Here is a 27,483-nt window from a genome sequence, read left to right as displayed (position 1 = left end):
CCAATAACAGCGCTTGTAGTGGCTACACTTGATGAGCAGCGCTGCATCACCAGCGCTGGAATCGCTACACTCCAAGCAAACCAGGTGTACAGCCAGTGCTGCAACCAGGGAGTTGCAGCGCTGGCCGTGCTTTGCAAGTGTGGACACAGAGTGAGTTGCAGCGCTGTAACCCCATCACCAGCACTGCAACTCTCTAGTGTAGCCATGCCCTAGGGAAAAAATCCACTCTCAGCTCCACGGAGCTGAACTCGTGTATGGGAGAGTGGAATGCGGCGCTACTTTAGGGCAACTATTTTCAGAAAGGCTCAGCACACCGGGCTCACACTGAGCACCGAACCCTTTTGAAACTCTGGCCACAAGCACTGTTCAATGGGAGCTGCCAAGCCCTTCAGCAAACCCAGCCCCACATGTGATTCAGAGGAGGAGCCGAGCCAAGCTCTTTCCTGATGCCTGCAGCTGATCCACATGGAAGTCCGATGGCACTGGGCTGCCTTGGTGTCTAAAACAGTCCATTTCAACTATGAATAAAGCCCCAGGGTTCCTGCTCCATGGAAGGATGGCTCCAGATCCTTCAAACTTCCAGTATGTAAGTGGGCACTGTCCTGCACCCTGTTAGCAACACTCTTGGTTCCTCCCACTAATCAGAGTCTGTTGCTAGGGCAGTAACAAACCACGAGGCCCAGGGCTGGGGCAGAGGTGTTAGGAACAGTGAGTTTTCCCCTTGCTGTGACACTGCTGGGGGCACTAAGGGCTCCATCCCGAACCCTTCACTGAAGCCCTCGAAAGCGCAGGAGGCTTGTGGGGAGTAGAGCTGTGTTTGGGCGGCTCTTGGCTGGCAGGGAACACCAGGCCCAGCTGCCGTTGTGCGACATTAAACATTGCAAGTGTTACAGACAAGCTCTCCCTTAGCTCGGAGCCCTGTGGGATCAAGCCCTGCCGGTCCAGCCCTGGCGCTCCACGGCAAAGTGCTAGGGCTAAACCCACTGTTGTGAGTTCAATCCTTGAGGGGGCCATTTAGGGATCTGGGGCAAATATTGGGGATTGGTCCTGCTTTGAGCAGGGGGCTGGACTAGATGACCTCCTGAGGTCCCTTCCAACCCTGATATACTAAGTGGATTCTGTCCTGCTGCAATGGTGACGGAAGCTGCAAGGGGTCTCCTGCAACCAGCAGGGGGCAGGACACACTGCCCACAGGCAAGGAGCTGAAAAGCCAGGATAACCTCCACATCTACCCACGGGGGTTTAACACAGGTAGGGGCCCCGTCTCTCAAGCCAGCAGAGTCTTGTCCAGCTGCACCAGCTCACTGCAGCCACACACTCACTGGGCTCAGGTCTATGCAGCACCAGACACACCGCACCAGCTCCTTGCACATAGTCTGAGATGGGACAGAGTTCACCTAGGGTTGGGGTAGGAGCATCACCCTACCTCCCATCTGATAATGAGGTACGCTTGCTGCTGTCCTTTCCTACTCAGCCCCAAGTGTAGGGCCCTACCAAATTCATGGTCCATTTTGGTCAATTTCATGGTCATAGGATTTTAAAAATAGTAAATTTCATGATTTCAGCTATTTAAATCTGAAATTTCACAGTGTTGTAATTGTAGGGGTGTGGTGGTGGGTTGCAAGGTTATTGTAAGTGGGGTTGTGGTACTGCTAACCTTACTTCTGCACTGCTGCTGGCAGCAGTGCTGCCTTCAGAGCTGGGCAGCTGGAGAGCGGCGGCTGCTGGCCGGGATCCCAGCTCTGAAGGCAGAGCCACCACCAGCAGCAGCACAGAAGAAAGGATGGCCTGGGATGGTATTGCACACTTACTTCTGAGCTGCTGCTGCCAGAGTGTTGCTTTCAGAGCTGGGTGCCTGGCCAACAGCTGCTGCTCTCCAGCCACCCAGCTCCGAAGACAGCAATGCAGAAGTAAGGGCAGCAATACCATGACTCCCCTAAAATAATCTTGTGACCTCCTGCAACTCCCTTTTAGGTTAGGGCCCCCAAACTGAGAAACGCTGGTCTCCACCGTGAAATCTGTATAGGGTAAAAGTACACAACACACCAGATTTCTCATGGGGAAAACAGATTTCACAGTCCGTGACATGTTTTTCATGGATGAGAATTTGGTAGGGCCCTACCTACGTGCAGGCCAAGGCCTGAGAAATGGGACCAGAAGACACCTCTTTATGTCAGAAAAGAGCAGAGCCTTCCAACCACCCCCGCCCCCAGAAAGAGCAGTGGGAGGAGGGGCAGCAGCGCAGTGGGTTGCTGGATGGGACCTAGCCCCATACATCAGGGCAGTCCGGATTCCAGCACTGGGGCTCAACCCCATCTTTGTTCACATCCCCGCAGAGGGCAATGGGGTCAGAAGCCTGGTCCCCCTGCCACCCATTTCTAGACTTTTCCCCGCTCCATGGCTCCATACACACAGGGATGGGGTCTCCCCTACCTCCCCCACCGCCCCAGATGCTGCAGCCCCCCTCCGGATGGCCAGCATGAAGGGCAGATGGGGTTGGATTGAGCAGGCATCTCTCAGCTCTCCTGCCTTACCTTCCCCAGGGCTGAAGCTGACACGTAATGGGTGTGGCCAGAGAGCCGCTGGCTGCTCCCTCTGCTGGGGAGCCCAGCACAGCAACACCCCCGGCCGAGCTCAGGGGCAGCAGAGTCCCGTTGCATGTGTGAGACAAGACAGCGCCCTGGGGGGGAGGGGGTGCCCTGGCCCCCGGTATGGGGGAGAAGGAGCAAGGGCTTTCACCTCAGGCCTCTGTCCAGACGAGGACGTGGCAGGTGTTAACTAACACCTGTCACCTAGCACCTTCCACGTCTTGGTCTGGATGAGGCCACTGATTTGGCCTCAGCCCCAGGGAAGCAAGGAAAGATCCCGCCCTTGGACAAACCTGATAGACTAAGGCACAAAGATGGGCAGCGACTCACCCAAGGCCAAACAGAGAGCCAGCGGCAGAGCTACAAATAGAACCCAGGAGTCCTGGCTCCCACACCCAACTCTGATCATAGCCCTGTCCCCATTTCAGGAGGGTCAGATCCTATTTTCCAAGCAACCCTTCCCCACTCTGCCCCTCTTACTTCAGGCTATTTCTATAGAGTTCAGAGGTGTGTCCACCTCTCCCTAAGGTCCTCCAACTTCCCAGCTCCCTGCAGGGGAGCTCATGGGTCTTTGGCAACCTCCCCACCCCGGCAGCAGAATGAATTTTTAATGCTGTGGTGGGTGGCAAAGACACCCCTCCCCTCGCTCAGTCCCAGTGAGATGTCTCTCTAAAGCACCTTCCCCCAGGACAGTATCTTCTCCCCATGAAAGACGTGCACCTTCTCAAATATCCCTCACCCAAACAATAGGCTCTCCAACCTGATTCCTCAGCTGCCAGGTCAGCTCCTCTCTCCCAGGCCTTTCGAACTCCCGCACACCCCTCGGGAGGATCGTAATCCCACCCAGGAGTGCCACTTGGCTTTCCAGCTGCCTGGGACAGAGAGGAAGGAGGCACTTTGGACAGGAGAGCCACCAGAGACTTCTCTCAGGAAGAGAAGCATGCCCACCCCGAACCCCCACCAGGCCACCACCTCCCTCCCACTGGGAATTGCATTTCCCTTATCAGCTGCCATCACTTCCTCTTAGTGACAATGGAGGCATGGGAGGGAGGGTGTCTGCTCAGCGTCACATGCCTCACTGGCTGCTCTCTCCCCACTCCCACCCCCCCACCCCCAAACCCAGAGCCCTTGGGGAAGGGCTGGAATTCAGTACCCCTTTGGGTGGAGGGCCACTGTCCCTACGCTGGCTTGTTCCCAGATAGAATCCCATTAGAATCATAGAATATCAGGGTTGGAAGGGACCTCAGGAGGTATCTAGTCCAACCCCCTGCTCAAAGCAGGACCAATCCCCAACTAAATCATCCCAGCCAGGGCTTTGCCAAGCCTGACCTTAAAAAATTGGCTCCAGCTAAGCAGGATCAAGCCAGTTCAGGGTTTAGAGGGGAAACTGAAGAACATCTTGTGCTGCATGTGGTCAGGCCCTAGCTAAGTCCACACCTTAGCATGGAGTGGAGGGGAGACCTCAGCATGGCCTCTAAGCAAGCTGAAACGCTGGCCTGACCGTGCAGCACACACTGCCAGGAGACGCAGTCACAGCATGGTTATAGCAAGGACGACTGGAGCAGGCGCTGTGCTGCTGTCACGATACCAGAGAGAAATCCCAGGCTCTTGTGCTCAATGAAGATCAAGGTGACAGTGGGGGTGGGTGAAGGCAACAGGGCTGCACTGTGCTAGGACACCAATGGGTGCTAGAACAATGGCGGGTGAGTCCCAGAAACACTCAGGGTAAGTCTAGCGCTAAAGCCAGACTCTCCCCTGGCCCCAGAAGGAAGCAGAGCGAATGGCGCGGACAGCCTGGGAGGGGAGAGGAAACAGCTCCGCACGCAGAGAAGGAGAAGAAAAGACGACACCGCATGGACCTCAGCTAGGCCCAGCAAACCTGCTTCAAGGTGCGCACATCTGCTAGAGCTTTGGCTGCACTTGCTCTTGCTCCCTGGCAAGCTGCTAGAGTTGGACATGCAGCAAAGCCAGCAGCGAAGGGTATTTAAGTGCAGCACAGACATACCCAGTGGCTCTCTACCGGGGCTATTGAACTGTTACAGCACAGCTGGCAGCGCTGAATGAGACTCACCAGCTCAGAGACTCGAGGGCCAAACTGCCAAATACACAGTTGCTTTGTTTGGATTTAAACTTTTCTCCCTTTCCCACACTCGCGCCAGGGTCTGCAGCCCAAAGCAGATGAGGACTCAGGTTCTATTCCCAGATGTGCTATGACCCTGCTGCAAGCCCTCGGGCACGTCCCCTCCCCCCAAGCCTCCATCTCCAACCTGCATCTCAGCTTCATGTTCTCTTCTTTTAAGTACATACAGCACCTAGCAGAATAGGGCCCTGACCTCAGGTGAGGTCTCTGAGCTCTACAATTCTACGAAGAAATAATGACCATCCCGCCACTGGGATGAGAACCTGAAGGCAGGCACAGAGAAGAGACAAAAGGGAAACTGGCCAGTTTGGTTTAACTGTTGACACTGACAAAAATGCAACAAAGAATGTGCACAATGGGATCAGTGATGGGTCAGTCCTGTAACAAACTCCCCCACTTTAGCCAGAGTTCACCGGTATACAAGGAAGGAAATGTTACTTTAGGAGAACCCATCCCCCTCCGTAGGGGATCCCGTGGAGATGGGGAAGTGGGTATTGATCACTTCTAACAGCAGCGATTCTCCTACCTGCAGGAGGAAGCGGGGGGCAGGCGGCTGTCCTGCTTTCCCGCGCAGACGAGACGCTAGCCTCAGCGATCGGTTTGGTGACAGGCTCTCGCTGAGCGCTTACAGGTGGTGGTACAACAGCGGGGAATCCTGTGGGAAATTGAAACAGCAGCAGCTGTAAATCACATGCCAGCTTGTGGGGCATAGCAGAGAATTTCACAGCAGCCCTGCCACCAGCACTGACTGAAAATTGATCAGAGTCACTTTGAAACAGAGACACAACACACCATCCCACCGCAGACTCCAGGCCTGAGTCTGAGCCCTCGCTACATCCAGGGAAGTGATAGCGGCCACCACAAACCAGCGGGTATGACCCTCCTCATGTGACCATGTCAGCAAAGATAAAGCGTACAAGTGTGAAACCAGTCACCAGTGCAAGAAACACACAGATGGAGAGAAATTCCTCATTGCCCTTGGTGCCAGGCTGGCACTGAGCGCTGCAAAGGCCACCTCTCCCTAGTGCGCCGCTGCTACCACATTCTTTTTAAGTTGAGCTGTTGGCACAAGCCATCTTGGAGCACTGTGCCAGCTGTCAGGCAGTTTGCTCCCCACGAGATTAGCAATGAATTAATGAGGGCAAGGACCATCTCTGGTCTGTGTTTGTGCCATGCCTAGTGCAATGGGGTGATGGTCCCCAGCTGGGGTTCCTGGAGGGTCCCAGACTGCAGCTTGAGTCCAGATCTCTACACTGCGATTTTACAGCCCCATAGCCTGAGCCCCACAAGCCTGAGTCATCTGACATGGGCCAGCTGCGGGTGACATACCCACTGGCTTCTCTACTGCCGCTGTTAAACTGCTACAGTCCAGCTCATGGTGCTGTACTAGCCTCACCAGCTCAGAGATTCACGGGCCAAAGGACAAAAGCCTTCGTGTCAACAGCTAGCAAATGACTTGGGCCAAAGACAGTTCACCCTGAAGTAGTTAAGTAAAGAGCTACGAGCTGGAATCTGGAACCGGAGAAACAAGAATGCCCAGGAATCTCAACTGCAAGTGAGGGAAGAGCTTAGATTTCAGGCGGCTGACAGGTACCTGCTACAGCATCAAGACCACACAAGGCCTGAGGTCAGCCCTGCAGGAGGGACACAGAAGGCATCTAAGCACAACCAAAGAGGGCACTGGCTCTGTTTCTTTGGGCCATCCCAATTGTCCCAGTAGCACAACCTGTCCATCCAGTCACTGACAACGGCAGTGCACCAGGAGCAGTCTGGGCTCCAGAGGCAGAGCTGCCTCGGCAGCCCGCAGCAGGAGCTGTTTGGGGAATGCCACATTAGCAGAAAGACAGGGCAGTTCAGTCACAGCAGCAGCATCACCGGCCATAAGCACTGAAAAATCATCAGCTGGGTTTAAAACCCACAAGATATTAAAAAAATCCAAGTACACATTTTGGGTTCTTTTTATTTGCCTTCTGGTTTCTGAGCCTAAAAGTTACACTGAGGTCACATTTTCCAGCTTCTCCCTGCCATCATAATCGCTAGAAACATTCTTTTTATAGACAAGCCAAAGCTGAGATTCTTACATATTCATGCGACTCCAGGAGCTGGGGCTCCAAGACAGATACTGAATATGGTCTGACTCATGACAAGTCACACAAGTTGGCAATGCTGCAGTTACTACTGACAGATGTTCAATAATAGCAAAAACAATCCTCCAAGGATGGTATAAGAGCCAAGGGATGCAGCTATGGAACGGCCTTCCTGAGCCAATAGCTGAATACAGACTCAGAGCAACTTCAGGGACACAGAGAGCCTTGCCCTCTGACAAAGCCTACTGGAGTGACATTCGTAACCCTCCTGCCCCCTTAGAATAAAAACCAACCAACCAACCCACCCTACCATAAGATGAGATTTTACCCCCAAAGGGAGCAGAACCACAGACTCCAAGGAGTCCAACTGCTAATTGATATAACATGGGAGGTGCCCACAAGCTACGTGATGAGTGGCAGTACAAGCCCTGACATTGCCTGATCCTGACCAACCTACCACCTACCTTCTCAGGTTCCATCCCTTTTGTGAGAGTTAGTAGCTGGTATTTGATTTTCAAAGAAAAGAAAGATGCAAGAGGAAGCCCTGGAGTCAGTGACCCCTGACCCTTCTCATGTGACAGACATTAATCTTTGTAACCCTCACCTAGGTCCCTTCATGAGCTACTTGGACTGCTGTTCTTGGCAAGGCTTGATTCAAGGTACTTCCATCCTGTTAGACTGCCTCAATCTCTTTTACACAACGCTTGTGCAATACTTTTAGTCAATAGTTTAGGGCTAACTTTTCAGAAGTCTATTGTCTCCCTTCCTAAGGAAGGAGGACTTTCTGTTTAAGGAAACAGGAAGATGAGGGCTGTTGAACCCTTGGTTTTGTATTATTCATATGTCTTATACTTTCCTGAGCCAGTTCCGTTACAGAATTAAAACCCAAACAAGTTATGTGATAAACAGGTACTCAAAATTTAAAACGTGGCTAACATTTTCGCCTATGATTTACGTACACGAGCCACAGAATTATGTTGCCCCTATGGTCCAACACAGATCACAAACAAAGATCTGGTCACGCCGGTCTTCACTAGACAGCCACAAACAAGGTGAAAGAAAACCTGCCATGTTTTCTAGCTGGCCATAGTGTAAATGCTGAGATTCAATGCAGAATTAATGAAGGCCAAGGCAATGAACCAGTCAGCCTTGTATAAAATGGCACTTTTACTTTGTAGGCTACATCTGTGAGCAACAGAACAAACAATGGAGGCCAACAGGAGATGAATCCATCAATTACACTCAGAAATGTCCTACACAGTGCCATAGCTCTCCGAATCCTGTGGCACCTTATAGACTAACAGACATTTTGGAGCATGAGCTTTCGTGAATGAATACCCACTTTGTTGGATGCATGTAGTGGAAATTTCCGGGGGCAGGTATACATATGCAAGCAAGAAGCAAGCTAGAGATAAGAAGGTTAGTTCAATCAGGGAGGATGAGGCCCTGTTCTAGCAGTTCAGGTGTGAAAACCAAGGGAGGAGAAACTGGTTTTGTAATTGGCAAGCCATTCACAGTCTTTGTTTAAACCTGAGCTGATGGTGTCAAATTTGCAGATGAACTGAAGCTTAGCAGTTTCTCTTTGAAGTCTGGTCCTGAAGTTTTTTTGCTGCAGTATGGCCACCTTAAGATCTGCTGTTGTGTGGCCAGGGAGGCTGAAGTGTTCTCCTACAGGTTTTCCGTAGAGACTGTCCAGTTTGGCCGAAGTACATAGCAGAGGGGCATTGCTGGCATATATTATATTGGTGGATGTGCAGGTGAATGAACCGGTGATGGTGTGGCTGATCTGGTTAGGTCCTGTGATGGTGTCGCTGGTGTAGATATGTGGGCAGAGTTGGCATCGAGGTTTGTTGCATGGATTGGTTCCTGAGCTAGAGTTACTATGATGCAGTGTGCAGTTACTGGTGAGAATATGCTTCAGGTTGGCAGGCTGTATGTGGGCGAGGACTGGCCTGCCACCCAAGGCCTGTGAAAGTGTGGGATCATTGTCCAGGATGGGTTGTAGATCCCTGATGATATGTTGGAGGGGTTTTAGCTGGGGACTGTATGTGATGGCCAGTGGAGTCCTGTTGGTTTCTTTCTTGCCTCCTACTGCAAGACAAAACCAGTTTCTCCTCCCTTGGTTTTCACACTTCAACTGCTAGAATAGGGCCTCATCATCCCTGATTGAACTAACCTTGTTATCTCTAGCTTGCTTCTTGCTTTCATATATATACCTGCCCCTGCAAATTTCCACTACATGCATCCGACAAAGTGGATATTCACCCACGAAAGCTCATGCTCCAAAATGTCTGTTAGTCTATAAGGTGCCACAGGACTCTTTGCTGCTTTTACAGATCCAGACTAACAAGGCTACCCCTCTGATACATAGCTCTCTGAGTTATCAGTATGGTTTGTGTGGCTATTTACATAACAATTGTCACCAAAATGGTCAAAAAGACACTTATGGAATAAAGAGGCAAAAAAGTGTTGAGCAGTCTGGTAAGTTGTTGATACTTTTCCTGTTGAGGGTTTCTAACGTACCAGGGAAACTGAGATAAGCCAACATGGTCTGATAAGAAGACCTTGTACTTTTTATGTGTCTCCTAAGGCCTCCTTTTAACCACAGTCAAATGTCTCTCAATGGCTATGTCTAACAAACTAAAAGTGTCAAGTATCAGAGGGGTAGACGTATTAGTCTGGATCTGTAAAATGCAGCAAAGAGTCCTGTGGCACCTTATAGACTAACAGACGTTTTGGAGCATAAGCTTGTGAATATCCACTTTGTCAGACTAAAAGTAGAAGCTCCTAGGGCGACAAACATACTGCCTTTCTTAATAAACCACCTCGGAGTTTTCCTTCCAGAAATGAGAATGTTACTTAGTAAACTGTGCTAATTAACAGATCACAGAGAGTTAGACTGCCAATCAAAAAGTACATACAGTTGTGCAATTTGTTATTTTACCATAGGGCAAACAACACCATCAAGTTCTCCAGGACTACGAAACTACGTATGAGCTGTCTATGTGATCAGTTGCTTCTTGTCCTAGAATAAGTTTTCCTGTAGGATTATAATGTAGCACTATCAGAGAGCCAGCCTCTTCCCTTCCTTGAGGGCTGAAATTGGACTCTTCCATCTTTAATAGGTCTGAACGGCTCATCCTCTTTTGTACAACAGCTGCACAATAGTTTCTTAGCCAGTAGTTTACAGCTAATTGGTTAAGAGTCCATTGGCCTCCCACCCCACATAAGAGGGATTTCTGTCTGGGTCACAGCAGGATATGGAGAGGTGGTTGTTGTCAAAAGGGAAGCAGGTTGCAGAGGACCCCATGTATGTGTGGTGCGTGCGTGTGTTAGAAATATAGGCAGTAGCCCTGAACCACTCATCTCCCCCGTTTTCTATATACCTCCTCAAATCACGCCCTCTTCCTTAAAAGCAGTGCCTTTTAATTCCGCGCCCCCCCCCCCCCCGGCCCTCTGCAGTAGACTTTTAGTCATCCTAACACCTCTGTTTTCAGTAATTGCCCAGGGCTCTCATCTACTGTCTTGTATTATTTAACTGTGTAAAGCACCTAGGGTTAAGGTGTAACGTAAGGTGTTATATAAAAACAAAAAAATAATTCTTTAAGGCCCCTTAAATGTGATGCTAGACAAAAACAGAACAATGTAGTTGTTGCTAGGGTATTATTTAAGGTGTGTCATAGGGATGTCTCTCTGCAAAATAATGATTTAGTTATGGAAATGAAGTAAACTTAATTTCCTCTTCTTGGCATCTCTTTAAGCTGTAGCAGATAAATCCAATCTACAAAATATGTAATGTAATTTTTTTAAAATTTGGGATAGCAGTAAATGGAAAGAAAATGTTTAAAAGCCAATTTTATTTATTTTTAATCCTGTGATTAAACAAACACTAACAATTCTTTTAGAAGACAGGAGGTGGTGGCTTGTGGGGATAGGTTTCTTTTCATAGGCCATGTCTCAATTATTAAGGAAAAAACGGTGCGAATAAAGGCTTTGCTTCTCTACAATTTACAAATGCTAGTCCTGTATAAACTGTCATTATTTTACTAGACCACACAAAATATCCCCACGACATGGATCTTAATTATTTTACCTTTTCAAATTTGTGAGAGAGAGTGTGTGAGCATGTACTACAAAGCTGCTTCGCTTACATTTATCAATTTCTGTTTTCTCGTGTTATCTTTAAAAGCACGTGCAACAGCTACAAAGCATTTATCAGTGCCCACTGTTTCCATGTTAAACTTCTAAATGTTTATTTGTTAAAACTTTACTCGGAGCAATTATGTTGAACAGAATTTAGATTTTTTTTAAAGTCAGGAAGAAATAATAAAAAGTGGTAAATAGTGTTATGATCTCTGACATAAATTAGTTCAAACTAGCCTTTCTTTTAAGTTAGACTGCATGTGTGTTTTGTATCACGTAGTGCTGAAGGGAACGTAAAGCTTTCTTTACGGTTTACAAGTAATATGTTTTTAGAGCAATATAGGTTTGTTTGGGATTGTCCTTGAATGCCAGGCAACTCATTTAGGCAAAACATTACAAAGCAAGCTAACGCAATTTTTTTTTTTTTGAAGACTAGGGTATTTCTACAAAATATCCCTAAGAGAAGAACTTGAGCGTGACTGCTACAAAGCATTTATCAAGGCTCTGTTTTTTCATGTTAAATTTACAAGTTTATTTGTTAAAATTTTACATGGTGTGATGATGTTTAACAGAATTTAAGCTTTTGAAAAAGAAGAAATTGCATCATCATCTTTGGTAAAAAGCATGACCAATTCTTTCACATTAATTAGTTTACACTAGTGCTGGGAACGTAGGTAGGTAGGTGGAACGAGATGGGATTTCTGATCTGGCACAAGCTGTCAGGGCAGGGGGGTTTAGGGAGCCCCATGGAGTTGGCATTTACAAACATGCACAGCTAATCAGCAGCACCCTCCCCCCACCATTATACCACCTCACCCAAAAAACACAGAGACCCAAACCCGCTTGTTAAGTTTGAAGGCAAAGAGCTAAGAGAGCAAAACTGCTCTCTGAGTCTGCCATAGGCTCATTTGTCTCCTTAAGAAAACATCCCCAGCAACCCCTGCAGCAGAATCCTCCCTAGCAGGGCTTTGATCCTGGTGCTGATCAGCCCCTGGGGGGAAGCCCCGGTTTGCATTTCCTCTGAGGCCAGCCTTTGCTTTATCTTTATGGCTAAGGGGCTTCCCTGCTGGGAGGGAGAGGAGAACAGAGATCAAGAAGAGTTAAGGGATGAAGTTGCTGATGAAGCCTGATCTGTTACCAGATGGAGAGGGGAAGAGGGAAGAAGACAGAGGGGGGAGAAGAGACTGTCATTTTGTAAACAGGACCAGCGAAGGAAAACACAAGTTGGGCAGGGCTAGGGTGACCAGATGTCCCGATTTTATAGGGACAGTCCTGATATTTGGTTTTGTTTTTTTTAAATATGGGCTCTTATTACCCCCCAGCTCCTGTCCCGATTTTTCACACTTGCTACACCCTAGGCAGGGCCTTTTGTTTGCTTCTTTAGGGTGGATGTTAAAGAAATGATCCTAGTATCCCCCTCCCACACTGGAACTGTAGGTCCTGTCTGGAAGGCTCTCTAGAGTTGCCAATTTTGGCTGGAGGTATTCCTGGAGGTTTCATCACATGACATAATCTCTAATTAATCTGTAACTCCTGGAGGCTCCAGGGCAATCCTGGAGGGTTGGCAACCCTTATTGGGAGTGGTGAGCGTTTTGTGTGTGTGTATTCTGCTTTGGGGATTGTTAACAAATGGAGGTTAAGGATATATTACTCCCAATAATGCAGATGAACTTTTCCTTCTGGCCACTCAGGACTGGGTCATGGCTGGGAGGAGGCTGAGCCATGTCAGGGCGGAGGCAGAACTCTGGTTCGAGGCATGCAGGAGAGATATCAGCCAGCCCAGCCTCACCAGCTCCCATCTCAGCACGTCCCCAAACAGGAACAAACAGCTGCAGCGGCATCTCAGCCTCCCACCCCACACCTGTCCCACCCGAGGGTGCTCTCAGATGAGAGGCCACGCAATGACTGAGCTGCAAGACTGAGAAGGGTGGCCATGGTGAGGTGAAGTGGGCATCGGCCCAGTTTGGGGGAGACAGATCTCTCCCCCACAGCCAGGCACATTCTGCAACGCAGCAGCACTGTCTACCCCACTATCCACCCAGGACTGGCCTCACTACCCCCCTACAACCACCCAAGACAGAAGGCCTGTAGGGCCTGCCCCCTGCCCCCAAGACAGAAAGTCTGTAGGGGCCAACCTGAGTTGACACACCAGCCATTGGAGTGGCAAGCACTGCTCCTCCTCCCCACTGCCATGGGGCCACTCCTGTCCCAGGAGCGTACCATCCTGGCCCCATGCCGCAGGGCAAAGAGGCTGAGAGGCACTGGGATGGTGCATGACATTGGGCCGGCAAGGCTTGGAGGTGGTGGCTGAGCACAGCACAGACTCAGTGGAAAACAGCTGCAGCAGGGATGGACAGTGCACACTACAAGAAGGTTCTCAGGGCCTCTGCCAGGGCTCATTCCAGTAGCTTGGCAATGAGGCCCCTGGCCCACTCTTCACGGTCCTGCATGCTGGCCAGCTGTTTTCCCTGGGATAAAGATGGTTCAGACCCCTTGTTACCTGCTCCTGGTGCTCCACCCAGATGGGCTGTGATAGCCCAATGTGCACCATGCCCCAGGTGATGTTTTTTTACCGTTGGAGCAAGATGATGGAGGGGATCCAGTCACCGGCAGCTCGGCAGGGGGAGGGGCTGGATGTGGTAGACTCAGCCATCTCTTGTCAAAGGCTTTGTGTGGAGCCCTCCCCACATCGGGATCGGGGCAGCCGATTCCTTTCACCAGGGAATTCAGCTTCTCCAGGAAGGAGCCTGGGGCAAACTGGCCTGTTGGCAGAGACGAGGAGAATGATGGTGCTGCAAGGTGTCACATCATTACCGGCTTCTGTTCCTACATTGGCACAGAGGACCATCATCGCCACTTCCCCTCCTACCACACGCACACCCGCCCTGACCCACTTCCTGCTCACCATTGCAGCTCCTCCCCTGTCTCAATCACTCCAGAAGCCAGTCTAACATAACGCTGGAGAATGTGGCATGGCCCAGACTGAGGGGCTCACTAAGGACATGCTGCCCTGGCTAGAAGAAAGCTTGGGAGAAACTGAGGCAGAGGTGGGGAAGTGACTTGACTGCAGTCACACAATGGGTCTGGGCAGAGTCAGTCCTAGAACTCAGATGCCCAACTACCTGATGTAACAAAGTGGAACTGCTCTTAATGTTTCCTCTAAATACTGTATGGGTGCCTCAGCTGCCCCTATGCATTTCTTAAGTCTCCAGTGTGCACAAATGGCTGACACTCTGTCTACTGGCAAAAAATGGCCGGGACCCTTCCCCTCTGCAAGGGGATGGCTAAAGGTGAACAAAACGATCAAGTGACCTCCTGGCCCAGGAAAGAGACAAAGGCCAGAAAGGAGGGGCTGGTGGGGGTTTCAGTTTGGAGCTGGCTGGGGATGGGAAGTGAGGGCAGACGGGGTTGTATGGCTCGCTGGGCCCCAGAATGGACCTGGCTGAGGGGTCCTGTCCTCTGTACCTACAAGCTCTGTTTTAAACCGTGTTCCTGTCATCTAATAAACCTCTGTTTTACTGGCTAGCTGAGAGTAACGTCTGACTGCAAAGTGGGGATGCGTGCAGGACCCTCTGGCTTCCCCAGGACCCCGCCTGGGCGAACTCACTGTGGAAAGCGCATGAAGGGGCAAAGGATGCTAAATGCTCCAAGGTCAAACCCCAAAAGGTAAAGCAGTGTGAGCTTCTTGCCCTAAAGACAGTCTGCTCCAAGGAAAAGAAGGCTCCCCAAAGTTCTAACTGGCTTTGTGGGGAGCAGTTCCAGAGCATCGCCCAGGGACTCCGTGACACCTGCTCTATCCACTAGGACATACTGCTCTTCCATGCTTTGTTCTCAAAAGATAAAGGGCATTACCTTCATTTGGCAGGCTGGTGGCCTCCATTGTCCCGTCTCGGGTGCTCTGCAGATGACTGGATGGTTGATTTCTGAGCATGGATCTCAAATCTGTAACAGCAAAATGTTACTTTGAGGGAGACTGCTTCCCAGCAATGGGCAATACGCATGGCTCCAGAATGCAGGAGCCACTATGGAGCATGGCTGAGGTTTCCAATGGGCGCTAACTCCCTTTGTCTCCAGGTCCCATTGTATTCCCAAGGATGCTGCTGTTTTCCTTAGAACAGTTTTCCATCTGCCTTTGTGTCACAGCAGCCTGCCCCACGCAGACTCTGAACAGGCAGGCCCATAAGCCTGTGTGTTGTCTGGAACCAGCCTTGGAGGTCTCTCCTTAGGGCTCCGAGCCAGCATGGAACCACTGCTGTGGAATGGAGCTCTCTGCTCATTAACTCCACTACGTAAACACCTGACAAGTCAGCAGCAAACCTGGCCCTGCTCTAGGGTTGCCAGGTGCCTGGTTTTGGACCTAGCAGTGTCCAGTCAGTTGAACTGATCTTACACCAAAAGTCCGGTTACCCCAGGAGAAGGCGTTGGGTCATCAGCTCATCCAGAGCTGCCTCCTGCCTGCATCTCATGGGCAGGAAGGCAGCAGGCTCTATGTCAGGCTGCAGCTCCCATCAGGGAGAGCCCAGCTTGGGCCAGGGGGTGGGTGGAGAGGATTGAGTGAGAAGAAAGGGGGAGGGGCGGGGGGCAGAGAGAGCAGCTAGTGGAGGGTGGGGCCTTGTGGTGTTGGGGGGAAGAGGCAGGGGGCCTGGTTTTCCGAAAGTAAAGAGTACCCTAACCTGCTCCACCAAGCCCAATGCCCTGCCCACCCCCCACACCTGAATAACCAGGGCTAGGAGATATGGCACAGTGTAGTCATGATAGGGGAGCCGGCTATATGGATAGAGGCTCCTGCTGAGCCAGTCTAGCGGCATTCACCATCCACCCCCCATTGCTTAGAGCTGAACCCCTCTGTCTGGGCAGAGTCTCAGGAGGGCAGGGGAGGTGCAGTTAGAATTCAGAGCTGGAGCAGCCCCATCAAGGCCAAGCTGGCCCTTCCCCAGTGGCCAGTGCAGGGCCGACTGGGCTCACACTTAGAGGTTCACAGATTTTAAGGCCAGAAGGGACTGCCGTGAGCATCTAGTCCAGACCTGCACAACTCGTAAAGTGGCGAGGGCCATATTACTCCAAAGAAAACAGCTCAGGGCCGAACACCCCCCCCCCGGCCCTGCCGAACTCCCCCCAGCACCGCCGAAACACACATCCCAGCACCGCCCACTCTGCAAAAACACTCCCCATAGTGCTGTCCGGCCCCCCGAAACAACCCCCCCACACAAAGCACCACCCGCCCTATGGAAACAAACCCCCTTTCCCCAGCGCCGCCCCGCCAAAAAGCAGTATTGAACCTTGGTAATATGTTACAGCGAACCTTGGTAATATGTGCAGGTAGTACAATTAAGGTAAAAGAAAAATGTCTTTTTCCTAGAACTAGAATAAGATCTTCCCCTCACTTTGTAATCAATTGCTCTGTTGAATGAATGAGGTGTGACTGAGGGAGGTGTGGAAGGCAGCACCTCCAGACGGCTGCACCTCTTGGAGAGGGGATGGGAGCCAGACCAGATCAGTAGAACAGGTCAGCCACCGACTGGTAGCTCGTCTCCTCAGCCCTCCACTCCCCGCCGCCGGCTCACGTGCCTCCCCGCCACTGCCCACCCGCTCGCCTCCTCAGCCTCCCACCCCCCGGCCAGTGATAAGCTGCCAAAATCTTAACAACCGGTTCCCTCCTCACCCCACAAGGGGGTCGTGGCTCGCCCCCCAGGACTCCTACCCCATCCAACCCCCCGCATTATTTGACCCCTGCCTCATCCACCCCCCTTCCCTGTCCTGACTGCTCCCCGCCACCACATCCAAACCCTCCTCTCATTCCTGATGGCCCCCCCGGGACCCTTGTCCCATCCAACCACCCCTTCTCCCTGTCCCTTGCCCACCACTGGAACCCCTGCCCCCTCATCCCCCCTCCCCCTCCTTCCTGACGGCCCTCCTGGGACCCTTGCCCCCATTCAACCCCCCTGTTCCCTGTCCTCTGACCGCCCCGACCCCTAAGGATCCTGAAGCACTTTGCAAAGCTGAATGAAGATCATTAGCCCCCATTTTGCAGGCAGGGAAACTAAGGCACCAAGTGGTGACTTGCTTTGAGGACATGGACAGCACCAGGCAGAGAACCCAGGAGTCCTGGCTTCCAGTCCAGGCTCTATCCCCTGGACCATGCTGCCTTCCACTATTTTCTTATTGCTATCTATAATGACATTAGGAAGGCACCATCTGCTCTGGGACATCATTTAAAGCACAAAGCCCCAGAAGAACTCCACCCTAAGGCCCAGAAGGCAGGTTTTCCCCACTCAACCCCAGCCCCAGCCGGCCTCAACTTTTCTGGCTGTCTGCGCACATGGTCCCCGCAGACAGCCCTGGTGGGCAGCCGGGTGGAAGCTTGTTCCACAGCCCAGGCCCTGTCTAAAGAACACACCACTACCCGCTGCCTATTCAGTCAAAGAGAGCCCAGCTCCAGCATCTCCCCAGGCAGCAGGGAGAGGCAGGTTCAGGTCATTTAGCCTGACTCCGCTGCAGAATTCTGTGCCAAGTCTGCTAAAGGAGACCATTCATGGGTGGATCAATCTGTACTCGGGGGGGTCAGTACTGCCTGGATTCAAGCTGCCTTTCGACAGCAGCACACGCTGGGCCTGGGCCGTTTGCAACACTCGCCCTGCTGCAAGCTGTGGCAAAGCATCCAAAGACTGCAGACCCCAGATACTCATCTGCCCCTTGGTACACTGCAGCCCAGCCTGAGAGGCCAAGCAATAAACAGGGAAGATGGAGACAGCCTGGGATTTGCTGGCAGTTTTGTTTGCAAGCTTTCAGGTCTTTAAAAGATTGTCTGCATGGGGAGATCGACTGGCATTCCAAAGTGGAACAATTATTCTGGAACAAAGTCACTTATTTCTGTATAGTGTCCACGCAGGGAGCCATTGGAGTGCTGTAGTGGATCAGTAATAGTTACCCAGCTATAGCTATGCCCTGAAGTTTCTCTGACCTGCGTAGATAAAGCCTCAGCCTCCAAGATAACACATTGAAGGCTGGGTCAGACATCTGCAAAGTTGCCCACATAGAAGTCAGGATGGTCTCCTGGCCTGGGAACACTGCAGGTCCTCTGCTCTACCTTATTCCTCCCCCAGCCAGCGTAATCAGCAGAGAGGCTGGGGGAGGACACAGGACATGCACTGGGCCCAGTTCTCAGTTACTCCATTCTGCACGTGGGACAGGGCTGGAGAGGGATCATAGGCTTTAGACCACCTTTGCGCTTCTTTATTCTGGGACAACACAGTGGCCGGCCCCACTCCTAGTGTAAGCGAGAACAGTCACTGCAGTATGGTGCTCCAGCCGTGCCCTGATCCACCTATTATAATAACCGGGCCTACACGTTTATCCTGTGAGCTCGACTATGAGAAGCGAGTGAAAGTTCATGATATGTCCCAATAACTTATGAGAACAAATATTGACGGGAAAAGATAAGAAAGGGAGACAGACTGAATAAGGTCTCCTGGTATAACTCAAGGACTTTGTTAAGACCATGCCTGGTGAACAGGAATAGGGTGAGACCAAAAATCAATTAACACACACTGGTGTGTTGGAAACTAGGTTTAACTGGCGGACAAAATAATGAGGGGATGGACTATTCCACCCAATGCTCCCTGGGCATGGGAACGAGCCTCAGCATCACAGCTGCCACCTCCACCACTGCGTAAGATCCTGAACCTTCGTCCATCCTGGTCCTGAGAGATGTCCTGACCAGACGCAGCCAGAGAGCGGGACCCAGATGACATCTCAACTGGTTCCACCTGAATCCCAAGCACCCCCTGTGACGTGAGACTGTTTTCCTTGCCCAAACGTGTCCTTTTCCAGCTGTAATTTATTTCTTCACTTTCCTCTCTCCCTCTCCTTTTTCCTACCATTTACTATGAACGTGGCGTCACCGGCCAAGACCGCATATTTTGCAATATTTAACATATTTTCCTTTAAGCCTGTGACCAGAAAGAGGCAGCTCAAAGCAATGCCCTAAACAGCTTGATGCTGGTACAAGTTTGCCAGGTCTTGGAGTGGCTTGTAAGACCCTGCGGCTGGGGCTGTGTTTTTCCAGCAGTGAGGCTGAAAGTGAGAATCAACTCCAGAGACTGAAGCTGCATTTTCTAACTTAGTTGTTCTTTTCTTTCCCCTTTTGTGTACATTTGTTGCGTTTTGTCTTCTAGGAAACAAGACTGGACTTTAAACAGCTCTAGCCCATCCCTTTCCCTCCAAAACGACACTTATCACAAGTTTCAGAGTAGCAGCCATGTTGGTTTGTATCCGCAAAAAGAACAGGAGTACTTGTGGTTTAAACAGCGACTGGGAATGGTTGGGTCATTACACTAACTGATTCTATTTCCCTATGTTAAGTTCTCCTCACACCTTCTATGGGTCATCTCAATTATCACTTCAAAGGTTTTTTTTCTCCTGGTGAGGATAGCTCATCTCAATTGATTGGACTCTTCCAGTTGGTATGCGTACTTCCACCTTTTCATGTTCTCTGTATGTATAAATATCTCCTGTCTGTATGTCCCATTCTATGCATCTGAAGAAGTGAGCTGTAGCCCACGAAAACGTATCACAAGGTGGTTTTTCCTCCTAAAGTCTCTCTCCAGCTGGCTGCTGAGAGCAGGGCAGGTTCAGGTTCAGAAACCTTCCGCCAGCTCCACATCAGCTGCAGAGCAGCTGCACAAGGGAATTCTCAGCAGGCCATTTCCACCTGTTTTATGGTGCTAGAATGGCAGAAAGAGGCCTTGGCATAATAGAGAATCAGGTCCCCCAAATCTTGGGTGTTTAGTCAGGACTCTTCAGGTTTGCTTTCACCGGCCATGCCCTGTAGACCAAGGCACAAGAGACTCAGGGCTTTTTTTCTACCAGTGATGCAGGTTTGTCCTTCTTAAACTTTAAAATAATGTTTTTAGAAGAAGTCAGAGTTAAACATTTTTAAAATTATCTTGGGCCTTGTCTACAGGAGAAAGTTGCACTAGGCTTATTTTTTTGCTTGGGCTTAAATCAATTTGGAATCAAACAGGTATGTTTCTAGTGGGGTCCCACAGGGATCAGTTCTTGGCCCTATGCTATTTAACATTTTTACCTACCTAAAAGAGAACGTAAAATCATCCCTGGTAAATTTTGCAGATAGCACAAAGACGAGGTGGAGGAAGCAGTAAAGAAGGAAGAGGACACTGCTACAGAGCCACTTTGGTAAGCTGGGTACAAACAGCGTGCATTTTAATACGGCCAAATGTAAATGTATATACCTAGGAACAAAGGCTGTAGTCATGCTTACAGGATGGAGGACTCTATCCTGGAAGCAGAGGCCCTGAAAAGGACTTGGGTGTCACAGTGGAGAACCCAACATGAGACCCCAGGGTGACCAAAAGGCCCAATGCAATGTAGCATTTAATATTAGGAAGGAGAACTACACAAAATGAGGAGGTTAGTTAAACAGAAATTAAGAAGTACAGCACCAAAAGTGAAATCCCTGCAAGTGTAGAACTGATAAATGAAATTGTTTTTAATTGTTCACTTTATTAATGTAACTTCTGTTCATCATTCACTACACTTGCCTACATTGTAACTTCTGTTCACGGTTTGCCATATTGTAATTCAAACCCCACTTTAAAACGCTCACTCCATTTTGTAAAAGCTTCCTCCAGCCTTCATTTTTGCAAACCCTGCTGTAATCTTATTAGTTTAGTTTAGATGTGTGAATGAGGCATGTATGAATGATGGAATCAACCTCCAGCACCAGCCTGTCCTGATGAGATAAAGTTCAAATACCAACGGCTGAAGACCTAGACAACAGCCCTAACAAAGTAAGAAGAGTCCACCCGAAAAATAAAAGGTACAATAGAAGAAAGATCAAAGCCAGGTCCAAGGCTGAAAGTCACACCTGCAATTGATGGGTGATCAATCACCAAACCCAGAGGCAGCCTGACACAGCAAGACCTATAGACTCTGGATTCAAACTAAAGCCTACAAAGAGGATGGGTAAGATGGAAGACTTTGGAGGGTAACATTCTGCTGCCAACATGGAAGGACATCGGTGCATGCCCAACAGAGACCCAGCTGGTCCTTGTGCCCGGCTTTCCTGGCCAGTTAGCCACCACAAGTTACAAACCCAAGCTGCAAAATCAAGCCACGAACTCAAGCTATGTCCAGGACGGGTAACTATGCAGCAGCTGCAGAACATCTGATTGTGTGTGTGTATAGGTATAATGTGTGTGTATAAGGATTAGGATATTAGTTATTGGTCATAAATCAAATTGTTATCAAAATAAATGTGGTATCTTTGTCTTGCCCCCTGAAAAGATCCTGTGTAGTTTTATCTGTACAACACAAGCTGCATGGAAACTTTTTAAAGACACCATAATAGAGGCTCAACTGAAACGTATACCCCAATTTAAAAAACATAGTAAGAGAACCAAAAAAGCATCACCGTGGCTAAACAACAAAGTAAAAGAAGCAGTGAGAGGCAAAAAGGCATCCTTTAAAAAGTTGAAGTTAAATACTAGTGAGGAAAAACAGAAAGGAGCAAAAATTCTGGCAAGTGAAGTATAAAAATATAATTAGGAATCAGAAGCAGGAAGCCTGCTAAACAACCAGTGTGGCCACTGAACAATCGACATGCTAAAGGAACACTCAAAGATTATAAGACCACTGCAGAGAAACTAAATGAATTCTTTGCATCAGTCTTCACGGCTGAGGATGTGAGGGAGATTCCCAAACCTAAGCCATTCTTTTTATGTGATAAATCTGAGGAACTGTCCCAGATTGAGCTATCATTAGAGAAGGTTTTGGAATAAATTGATAAATTAAACAAATAGTATGTCACCAAGACCAGATGATATTCACCCAAGAGTTCTGAAGGACCTCAAATATGAAATTGCAAAGCTGTTAACTGTGGTTTGTAACTTATCATTTAAATCAGCTTTTGTACCAAATGACTGGAGGATAGCTAATGTGACATCAATTTTTAAAAAGGGTTCCAGTGGTGATCCTGTCAATTACACACCAGTAAGCCTGACTTCAGAACTGGGCAAACTGGTTGAAACTATAATAAAGTAAAGAATTGTCAGACACATAGACGAACATAATTTGTTGCGGGGGAAGAGTAAACATGGTTTTTGTAAAGGGAAATCATGCCTCACCAATCTACTAGAATTCTCTGAGGGGGTCAACAAGCATGTGGACAAGGGAGATCCAGTGGATATACTGTACTTAGATTTTCAGAAAGTTTTGACAAGGTCCCTCACCAAAGACTCTTAAGCAAAGTAACCTGTCATGGGATAAGCGGGAAGGTCCTGTCATGGATCAGTAACTGGTTAAAAGGCAGGAAACAAAGGGACGGAATAAATGGTCAGTTTTCAGAATGGAGAGGGGTAAATAGTGGTGTCCGCCATGGATCTGTACTGGGACCAGTACTATTTAACATATTCATAAATGACCTGGAAAAGCGAGTAAACAGTGAATAGGCAAAATTTGCAGATTTTACAAAACTACTCAAGACAGTTCAGTCCAAAGCAAACTGAGAAGAGCTACAAAGGGATCTCACAAAACTGGGTGACTGGGCAACAAAATTGCAGATGAAATTCAATGTTGATAAATGCAAAGTAATGCACATTGGAAAACATAATCCCAGCAACACATATAAAGTCATTGGCTCTAAAGTATCTGTTACCATTCAAGAGAGATCTTGGAGTCATTGTGGATAGTTCTCTGAAAACATCCACTCAATGTGCAGTGGCAGTCAAAAATGCTAACAATATTAGGAACCTTTAGGAAAGGGATAGATAATACAACAGAAAATATCATAATGCCTCTTTATAAATCCATGGTATGCCCACATCTTGAATACCGCGGGCTCATCTGGTCGCTCCATCTCAAAAAAGATATATAGAAATGGAAAAGGTACAAAGAAGGGCAACAAAAACAATTAGGAGCATGGAACAGCTTCTGTATAAGGAGAGATTAAAAAGCATAAGAATAGCCATACTGGGTCAGACCAAAGGTCCATCTAGCCCAGTATCCTGTCTCCCGACAGTGGCCAATGCCAGGTGCCCCAGAGGGAATGAACAGAACAGGCAATCATCAAGTGATCCAACCCGTCACCCATTCCCAGCTTCTGGCAATCAGAGGCTAGGGATACCATCACTGCCTATGTTGGCTAATAGCTTTTGATGGGCTGACAAAGGAGGTGTAGTAGTCATCATGAACAGGTCGGATTATGAACAGGAGGCTGCCAGGTAACTCTCCAACACCACATTCTGCAGGCCACTATCCTCTGATCCCACTGAGGAGTACCAAAAGAAACTACACCATCTGCTCAAGAAACTCCCTGCTACAGCACAGTAACAAATCTACACAGACACACGCTTAGAGCCGTGACCAGAGGTATTTATTCTATCTGCTACTCAAGCTCCATAAACCTGGAAATCCTGGACGCCCCATCATCTCAGGCATTGGCACTCTTACAGCAGGATTATCTGGCTGTTTGGACTCTCTCCTCAGACCCTATGCTACCAGAACTCCTAGTTGTCTTCGAGACACCACCAACTTCCTGAGGAAACTACAATGCATTGGTGATCTTCCTGAAAACACCATCCTGGCCACCATGGATGTAGAAGCTTTTTACACCAATATTCCACATGAGGATGGACTACAAGCTGTCAGGAACAGTATCTCTGATGAGGCCACAGCACATCTGGTGGCTGGGCTTTGAGACTAACCCACAACCATTTCAGATTTGGGGACAACTTTTACCTTGAAGTAAGCAGCACTACTATTGGTACCCGTATGGCCCCATAGTATGCCAACATTTTTATGGCTGACTTAGAAAAACACTTCTTCAGCTCCACTCTATACCGAAAACCTACTGACTGCTACTTATCTAGATGCATCCAGCTTCCATCCAGGACACATCACATGATCCATTGTCTACAGCCAAGCTCTAAGATACTACTGCATTTGCACCAATCCCTCAGAGACAAACACCTACAAGATCACTATCAAGCATTCTTAAAACTATAATACCCACCTGGGGAAGTGAGAAAACAGATTGACAAAGCGAGACGGGTACCACAGGACAGGCCCAACAAGGAAAATAACAGAACACCACTGCCCATCACATACAGCTCCCAGCTAAAACCTCTCCAGCACATCAACGATCTACAATCTATCCTGGAAAATGATCCCCCACTCTCACAGGCCTTTGGAGGCAGGCCAATCCTCGCTTACAGACAGCCCCCCAACCTGAAGCAAATACTCACCAGCAACTACACACCACGCCACAGAAACACTAACCCAGGAATCAATCCCTATAATAAACCCTGTTGCCTTCTCTGTCCCCATATCTACTCTAGTGACACCATCATAGGACCCAAGTACACCATCAGGGGGTCATTCAGCCACACATCTACTAATATGATATAGCCATCATGAGCTAGCAATGCCCCTCTGCCATGTACATTGGCCAAACCAGACAGTCCCTAAATAAAAGGATAAATGGACACAAATCAGACATCAGGAATGTTAACATACAAAAGCCAGTAGGAGAACACTTCAATCTCCCTGGACATTCAATAACAGATTTAAAAGTAGCCATCCTTCAACAAAAAACCTTCAAAAACAGATTTCAAAGAGAAACAGCAGAGCTGCAATTCATTTGCAAACTTAACATCATCAATTTGGGGTTAAATAGGGACTGGGAGTGGCTGGCTCGCTACAAAAGCAATTTTCCCTCTCTTGGTATTGACACCTCCTCATCAATTATTGGGAGTGGACCACATGTACCCTGACTGAATTAGACTTCAGCACTGGTTCTCCACTTGTAAGGAGACTCCCTTCTCTTCATGTGTCAATATATATTTATCCCTGTATCTGTAATTTTCACTCCATGTATCTGAAGAAGTGGGGGTTTTACCCATGAAAGTTTATGCCCAAATAAATCTGTTAGTTTTTAAGATGCCACCAGACTCCTTGTTGTTTTGATGGACCTAGCCTCCATTAATGTATCTAGTTCTTTTCTGAACCCGGTTATAGTTTTGGCCTTCACAACACCCTCTGGCAAAGAGTTTCACAGGTTGACTGCATTGTGTGCACAAATACTTCCTTTTGTTCGTTTTAAACCTGCTACCTATTAATTTGGTGACCCCTAGTCCTTATGTTATGAGTAAACAAGACGTCCTTATTTACTTTCACTACACCAGTCATGATTTTATAGACCTCTATCATATCCCCCTTTAATCATCTCTTCTTCAAACTGAAAAGTCCCAGTCTTTTTAATCTCTCCTCATACAGAAGCTGCTCCATACCCCTAATCATTTTTGTTGCCTTTCTTTATACCTTTTCCATTTCTAGTATATCTTTTTTGAGACGGAGCGATCAGATGAGCCCACAGTATTCAAGATGTGGGCGTACAATGAATTTATAAAGAGGCATTATGATATCCCTTTCCCAAAGGTTCCTAACATTGTTAGGTTTTTGACTGCCACTGCACAGCTGTTTCAGAGAACTATCCACAATGACTCCAAGATTTCTTTTTTGAGTGGTAACAGCTAATTTAGACTCCATCATTTTGTGTGTATAGCTCAGATTGTTTTCCAATGTGCATTACTTTGCATTTACTTTCCTACATAAGTTTAGAAGCCTTAATATCGGTAAATAAAATTCATCTAAAATATGTGCTTAATATCATTGTCCTTAAAACATCAGACCAATCACCCACATATAAATTTAAAAGTATCACCTTTGGGAAAATTATAAGCAAGCAAATAGCTTAATTTGTATATCTCAATTCTCATTAAAAAGTTATGTCTAAAGTAGTTGAGTTTCCCCTCAAGCATTCTTCCAAAACGTGGAATAACTAACAAATTAAAGGAAAAAAAATGTTTTGGCACTAGCTTACAAAAAAAAAAAAAAAGCTTTTAAAGTGATAATTGGAAAGAAAATATTACAATACACAAGAAACCCATGCTGGTCAATCAGCTCTGACACACCTGAAGTTGTATTTCCAGTAAATTATCCCTTTCCCAATGGGTTTTCTTTTCCTATTAAGTTACTCAGCAATTAGAAATAAAGTCTTCAACATAAGCTATATATTTAATGTGTTTGATATTTCTCCAGCACAGATGAAAACACACTCCAGTTGAAGGTACTAACACTGTCAAGATTCAAAACATAAAAACAAATTTAAAAATTGAACTTGCATTTACAAATGACAGATCTAAAAGCCTGTTTTAGCCTCTGGAACCTGTTCAGTTTTACAATGTAACACAGAGATCTTAAGTGTGTATCTACAGTGACCCAACTGGATGATTCTTAACTGTGTCTTAAAGAAAATACGACACTATACATCTTAAATGTTATTAAGAAAATCTGCCCTCTAAACAATGTTATTTTCAAGGCCATACTCAAATATTAAGGACATTAGTAAAGAGACCTGTTCTAAGGCTGTAACAACCTGGTAGGATTAAAAACACTGCAGGAATTGTAAAAAAAAGTGTCCCAGGAGTCCATAAACTAATTGAAACATTTGTATTTTCTGATTGAGAAGCAGAGCTATGTACAATGCCTTAGTTTGATTTCTATCAAGACCAACTGAAATGTCTGACTGACTGTTACAATGAAAATAAAACTGATCTCCTTAACTCTCTCACAAAGCTGATCAGCACTCAACAGGTCTCTTCTCCCAGAAACTGCTCTCTCCTGGCTCTCAGCTGGGTGACAAGCAGCCACATGAAGTGCTTTGAGATCCGCCTGGTCCCAGGGCTGCTTGTACTGCTGCTGGGGCGCTAATGGGCACACAGGCTCTCAGGCACCCAGCTTCAGGGGGCATTTGGGAACCTCTTTAGACTCGCTCTGTGCAGGGGTGCAAAGCAATGCAGACAGTTCTCCGGCTCTGGGACACGGAGCAGCAGCGGCCCACACAGCCAGGTAATTTACTTTTCCCAGGGCCCAGAGGGGAGCTGTTGATCCAACATCCTGGAGGACAGCCCTGTCAGCCAACAGCAACTTCTTACTCAGATCCCAGCTAAGGGTTGCAGATTCCTCTGAGCGCAGAGCAACAGTTCGTTTTCCTGTTTGCGCTCCACTGCGGTAGGAAACGGAGGGGGAGAAGCCCCCTGCCTGCCCTCCCTAAATGGTGCCCCTGGCTGTTCCAATCTATGGGGGTGTGGAAAATGACTACACTGGCAACAGACCAGCAGGGAGTGGGGGGGAATGGGGGTGTTCAGGTAGGGAAAGCCAGTACCCTAAGGGAATTCACTTCAAACCTACTTGTTACCATAGGTGCTAGAACTAGAAGTGCTGCGGCACACTCTGGCTTGCAGTGGTTTCCATCATATACAGGGTTTACACTTTGTTCAATAGCTCTCAGCACCCCCCCATGCAAAAAATGTTCCAGCACCTCTCTTTGTTACCATTTGGATACTCAGGACATGAAGCCATGTTTACACAGGGACAGAAAAGTTAAGGCACATCACCTTCAGATGTGAAGTCAAAGCACATACGTCAAAATTGATTTACATCCTCG

General features: G+C 48.2%; 1 protein-coding gene across 1 annotated transcript in view; it reads right to left on the bottom strand.

Moving 5' to 3' along the window:
• LOC127038397 (zinc finger protein 628-like) overlaps positions 1-27,483 on the bottom strand; it is a 41,776-nt gene extending 14,293 nt beyond the window's left edge. Inside the window, exons 1-4 of the mRNA XM_050930976.1 lie at positions 27,434-27,483; positions 14,811-14,900; positions 13,532-13,720; positions 5,255-5,383 (exon numbers count right to left, since the gene is read on the bottom strand). Of these exons, the coding sequence (XP_050786933.1) occupies positions 5,255-5,383; positions 13,532-13,720; positions 14,811-14,900; positions 27,434-27,458 (433 nt within the window). The 5' untranslated portion in view covers positions 27,459-27,483. The remainder of the gene's footprint in view (positions 1-5,254; positions 5,384-13,531; positions 13,721-14,810; positions 14,901-27,433) is intronic.

The sequence above is a fragment of the Gopherus flavomarginatus genome, chromosome 20 (genome assembly GCF_025201925.1).
Source record: "Gopherus flavomarginatus isolate rGopFla2 chromosome 20, rGopFla2.mat.asm, whole genome shotgun sequence".
NCBI classification, from domain to species: Eukaryota; Metazoa; Chordata; order Testudines; family Testudinidae; genus Gopherus; species Gopherus flavomarginatus.
The sequence above is the reverse complement of the archived record's forward strand: the minus strand, read 5'-3'. Positions and strand labels throughout refer to the sequence as shown.